The 6,000-nt window shown below is 43.0% G+C and overlaps 1 protein-coding gene across 1 annotated transcript in view; it reads right to left on the bottom strand.

The window, feature by feature from the left end:
• Positions 1 to 3,126: 3,126 nt before the first annotated feature.
• NOC3L (NOC3 like DNA replication regulator) overlaps positions 3,127 to 6,000 on the bottom strand; it is a 775,720-nt gene continuing 772,846 nt past the window's right edge. The window contains exon 21 of the mRNA XM_069611339.1: positions 3,127 to 3,667. Coding sequence (XP_069467440.1) covers positions 3,542 to 3,667 — 126 coding nt within the window. The 3' untranslated portion in view covers positions 3,127 to 3,541. The remainder of the gene's footprint in view (positions 3,668 to 6,000) is intronic.

The raw sequence follows: 6,000 nt of genomic DNA, 5'->3' as shown, positions 1-6,000 counted from the left end.
CATTAAAGACTTACCTGATTTCTTCTGGATTGAGCTTCGTTTCGGTGCCACATCCAGACATTTCCGGACCCCGGCCCCTATGGGGAAAAAAGACATCAGCGTTAGTGAGCGCATTGATACAAGGACACTGAGAGAACTCTCATCAAGCTCACCAGAGTCTCATTCTTCGGTTCCACAGCTCTTCTCGGAATAGTTTCTGCACCTGAAAAAGAGACAACGAACTATTATTATTGCGGAATCATACTCATTAACAGAATCCTTACGGTACTATACCGGGAAAACAAAACTTGAACCCTCTACAATCAAAATCCCAGTGAAGTAACTGGATACAACGCACCCCTGCATGAGAAGCAGGATGGAGAGCTCAACCTTTCAAACTCTAAGGTGAGACTTCACGTGGGGGGTCGAAGGAGGGTTTCGTAGAGGGGTGAGAAGGGAGCGGGAGGCTTATACTTTCTCCCGCAGATTGTTAATACTCCCTTTTCACATACCGAAAGATATTCCTGCGAGCCAGACAAGCCAGATTCGAAGGTCCGGTCCAGTCCATCTTCCGGGTCCTGCGCTTCACCATAGAAGAAGCAACAACACTCCAAACCAGACCTGAGCCTCCGTGGGAGTCAGGTGAGTGTAACAAAATCGCCAAAATGTGTCAGAAGGGAGAAACAAGGTCCCACAGACAGGAAGATTGGATGGATAAGTGCGGCACAAAATATGTAACCTGTGTATATAATTTGCCAAGAGATTGCAATGGTGTAAATGTATGTTTTTGGCAAAATCAGATTTTTTGTAAAGTAAATGTGTGAGTTTTTGGACATTGTAAAACTCACCTCATAAATCTGACATTATTCCTGTGGAAATCCAACCAGTTGAGAGCAAGTCGGAGATTAGCACCCCTGTTCAATCCAAGTAGTTTAGATGAGTGATTAGTTAACCCTGCCCAGCCTATACTTTGATGATGTCATTATGAACTATAAATAAGGGTCCCTGACACACTCTTCCTGATTTCCTACGCTGCGTTCCTGTACGTGTCATCTTCCAGATCCAGATTCCAAGGCCAAGATTTGCTGATCTTACTGCAGGGCCCACTGCAGCACCCAAGCAGTGCTGATCCCATTCCCAGCAAGGCCTACAATATATAAAAACCCACTAAATATTCAATTAACAAGGTGAAAACTGTGGTACCTTTGGCATCCTGATCCATCCTGGCTTGCGGCCCACCAATTGCTGCCACTCACTGCATGCTGCTGCGATCCTGTTACCCCAATGACCTATGGTACCCAGTGACCAGAATTGCCAGTCCAGAAGTGCTACCCGATAACCAGAACTGGCCAGCTGTTTGCCGGGCGCCCTGCCGTGTAGTGACCAGCACCGTTGACTGTCCAAAATCCAAAAACTAAAAAGTAGACTGGACTGTATAAATTGCCCCCCCACCTAAACCCATAGCCTATCTTCTCTTTGTCCTCATCCCACTCTCTGTCACCCTATCCTTATCCTGATACCTTGGTAAAACTGTCAGAATCATTCTTGCAAGTGCACCTTTCTAGATCTTGCATAACTCATCCAATTTACCAGCTATAGATTTAATTTCACTTCCATATTATACCTGTAATATGGAAGTATCTCCCTATCTAATACCTTTACTATATTTCACCTGTTTTTCAAAGAAACTGTTTTTAGTAAATTTACACGGAAAATAGAAATATTTGCAAAGTTTTCAACGTGTCATTTTGATTGTAAACGGTTTTAAATCTTCCATTCATTTTTTGAACTATATGCTCTTGCTAATCCATTGCTTGTGATTGTTAGTACCTTTACATTGTTGCTTTAGTGAAGAACTGGATTTGTTTCAAGGTTTTTGCACACATTCCTTATTTTATTCATCCATTTCCGAGTGTCCTTTTTAACATTGCAAGGGTTTCAAATCCGTTTTTCACTCTTATTTTGGGAGGGAATATCGGATTTGAATTCCGTTTCAGCTTCTTATTCCTGATCAACTGCTGCTTCCTTATATCCATTCAGAATTGATCATTGGCGGGTTGAGGGAATATTGTAGGGGGAACTTCTAACTTGGGTGCTATCTGTCCTAAATCAAAACGTGTTTCTATTCCCTGGTGTGCTGTGTATGTACTCCACTAAAAAGTCAAACCTAGTGCATTGCTCACATTCTCATTTGTAACTGTCACCCTATTGGTGATGGCTGCCCCATATTAATAGTGTGTGATTCTTTTGAACTTTAAATAAATAAAATATTGCATTTGACCAACCAGCCTGGTTCATGGTCCATTGTGACCTGGGGTATTTGAAAAGGGTGTGTGATATGAGTAGTGTATCATCCCAAAATTGAATCCACATAAATAAGGATAAAAGCACCTCAGTTAGGTGCTACATACTAGGCCGAGACCACGGTGTGTGTGTCGCCTGATTGAAATCCTTAACACTGCCTTACCAGAATTTCCATTATTAGACTCTGAAAGTATACTATATCTTTTAATTGTTCACGTCTGTGGATGGTTGGCCCCATTATGCTTACGAACTGTATAGCATTTCAATTGCATCAGGAATTGTTTTTATTGCTTCAAAATAAACAAAACAGCAACAGTCCAGCATCATCTTATGCAGTCATTATGGCATAAAAGGACATAATGTGACCCCCATGCGAAGGAGAAAAACAAACATAGAACTGAGAAGAAAAATCACCAACCATCATAATCACCTGCAAGACACTAGACACCCATCCACCCTCGCAACATACCCCTTCGGCTCTGACCATTAGAGTTCAGTCATTGAATCTCACCGGGTGAGACATTCAAAGGTTCCCGTCCTGCATAATTTCCTGTATTTCTTCTCCATGTCGTGGCAATATACAATATCCTGCATCCACGCTTGTACAGATGGCGCTAAGCCCCTCCCCCACACCCTTGCAACGCTTGGTTGCATCTTTAATTCTTGCATGATGCTGAAGCAGATTGTACACATACCACCATATCCAAAATGCTACACAATCATGAAACTATTCACAAAGGCAGACAGATGAGTCATGGATCAAATTTGTGCATCAAAATCATTTTCATGTGAAGGGTGGGGTAGGAGTAATTTATATGAGAATAACAATTTTAACACATAGGCTTTGTTTACATGTACATTTATTTAAATATATATTTTTTAAAAGAGTATGACAACGCTGTGTTTCTACAGTTAGCAAATAACATTCCATCTACTGGTTCTTCACATATGTACAATCTTGATTAAAAGGACTGGTATTTCAATGAGAATAAAAGGCAGAATAACCTTCATTGGTTCATAATAACTACCAAAGACTATTCAGTGAATGGGATTTTTTCTTTTACAAAACAGCATATTCTATCGATGCTCCAAGAATGTGGTGTCCAGACGTTTCACCTTATGTCCATAATGCATCAGTTATCTACCAAACTGTACAGACCAGCCACTCATTTGAGTTCAATTATTGTGAGTGCTAACATACGGTAACCTCACTTCAGTTAAAGTAAAATGTTTATTACACTTTTCTTTTTCAAATCAGTTACAACGTTTTTGCTTTTAAACTTTGCGAAAAATCCAACTGCAAATTGTTTGAAGATTTTTCATGTGACTCAATAAGTTTCTTTAAATCTTCATTGAAATATGTATTCTTTTCCATGAGTGTTGCCTGTAAAATATTAAATAAAACAGTACATTTTTAAATTTTATCAAACTTCACCCAAGTATAAACATTTAACAATAATTTGAATGTTGCTTTAATCAACAAAAGATAGACATCCCTGCCATAGAAATGTTATTCTGAAGCAAAATTACAATTGAAGAATGCCTCTATAAAAAAAAGTACTGATAATGTGTCTTAAGACCCTAAGGAGCGACGCAGCAATCCCCTTGTGGCCCACTTCCAGACCATATGAGCTGGTATGGCTCGGAAATCTAATAATGGGCATAGAAATTGGTCAATGCCGGGAAGGGCAGAGTGACTCCCCCATTCACTGCTGCAGGCTAGGTTCTCAGCACGGCACTACCTATCATGGTAGTGCTGTGCTGAGAGCCTTGCAAACTGCCACGCTCGCCTAATCGCCCACCTCCTTACCTGGGCCTGCTCTTGACAAACAGAGCCCAGGACTACAAATACTTGCTCCAAATCCTACTTACCTTGGTGATGAGGTCTTCACCCCCAAACCGCCTCAATCTTTGCCAGGCTACACTTAGAAGACGCGGCTGGCTGTGTACCAAGCCCCACCCTTCCCCCACTAGGTGCTCACTGGGAACTACCCAGTTTCCGCAGACACCAGGCAGATTGCCTTCCTTTTTTGTTTTGAACCCCCCATTTGCACACCTCGGCAGGCGGATCATAATAGTTTTTTAGACCCCCACTAAGACCATACCAGAAGTTATGGATCTGTAAAAGTTCACTTCTGTTGTACCAGGACATCACCCCAGTTACTCTTCAAAAGAGAATGGCGCTCTTGCACATAACTGAGAAGTTAAGTTTAGCTACAGTGAGACTGTGGTGGACCTTTTCTTGGGAGAGCAAGGCATACAGAAAATATATGGTTACAAAGGCCAAACAAATTTTGGGAGTAGTGAACAAATAGACATAACCTTTGAGGGGAGGTACTTTGAAATGTAACATTTGGCCAGTCACAGAGGCAGATCATGGGTAGAAGAGGATTACAGATTCTCTGAAACTTATCCTGTGCTCTTTTTAAGATTATTGTATACTACCTGCCCATTTGTTGGCATTAAGAATCGAACTGGCAGGCCGAGGGCTCGCAGCAGTACCATTATCAAGAACGGCAGGATCTTTATTGTTGCGATTGTCATCACACTATATCTACAATAGTTTGTTGCTGTGGTTTTCTTTGGGCTGCCAGGACCAACGGCAGTGAGGTTAGTTCATCAGGATCTTAACACTTCTGGGCTGTGTTCACTTCCATGCGTTTTCTGCCTCTGCCAGTTTTTAGTGACGATCATTGAGGAATTTGGTTGTTTAGTTGGACAAAAGTATTACCATGCCCCTCTCTACAGCGAGGTCTGGATGGGAGGGTCTGAGGAAAGGATCAAGGCAATGGAAGCCATCACTTTCGCTAAGAGACTCTGCGGGTGAACAAGAGGAACAAATGATTAATCTCTCGAAATTTCTTTCTGATGGATGTTCCTGCCATGTATTCCTCAACTATAATATCCCTCTCTATCACAGCACAGCTGTTCTTCTGAAACATATGCACCAGGGGGGGCGCAGCGCGGCTCCACCCGATACCTATTTATGCCCCATGATGGACAGGACATCGGGGGCAGAAAATAAAGAGGCCCCATGCCCCGATGACTTCCGTTTAACACTTCTATAGCAATCCGACGCTGAGGTCCCGCAGACCTAAGGTGTACTAGCTACTTAAGAGGGGTAGATAGAGAGGGCGATGAGGGATCTGAGAGGAACATCCATCTGAAGTCCACGTCGCAGCCTTGCAGAGTGTCCAGGCCAGGGGTACCCCTCTGGAGGGCAGAGGTTGCAGCCACTCCTCTGGTAGAATGCCCCCCAAGACCATCAGAGACAACCTTGCCAGCCACATCATAGCATTCCAAGATGCAGAGAAAAATCCACCTCAACAGGGTAGGGTTGTTGACAGTCCTGCCTCATGAGCCCCAGTGTAAGCCACAAAAAGCTGGTCATCTTTCCTAGCTGTTCTCCTACGAGAGATGGAGAACATCAGGGTGCGCACAGGGTCCAGCCGATGGAACTGTTCCTCTGCCTTGGAAGGGTGAGGCGAAGGAAAAAACACAGAAGTCAGAAAGGAGGGCCTCACTCTCAAAGTCACCTTGTCTTTGGAAAAAACAGGGAGGCACGCCAGACAATGCCTGGAGCTCACTCATCCGATTCGAGGACACAATGGCAACCAGGAAAATCACCCTACGGCTGCGTAATCTAATAGAAAAAGAATGGAGGGGCTCAATCGGAGAACCCATAAGGAATTTCAAAACTAAATTCAAATCCCATGC

Source organism: Ambystoma mexicanum, chromosome 8 (genome assembly GCF_040938575.1).
Source record: "Ambystoma mexicanum isolate Mex_15411 chromosome 8, UKY_AmexF1_1, whole genome shotgun sequence".
NCBI classification, from domain to species: Eukaryota; Metazoa; Chordata; class Amphibia; order Caudata; family Ambystomatidae; genus Ambystoma; species Ambystoma mexicanum.
Note: the sequence above shows the minus strand (reverse complement) of the source record. Positions and strands in the feature narration are given on the sequence as shown.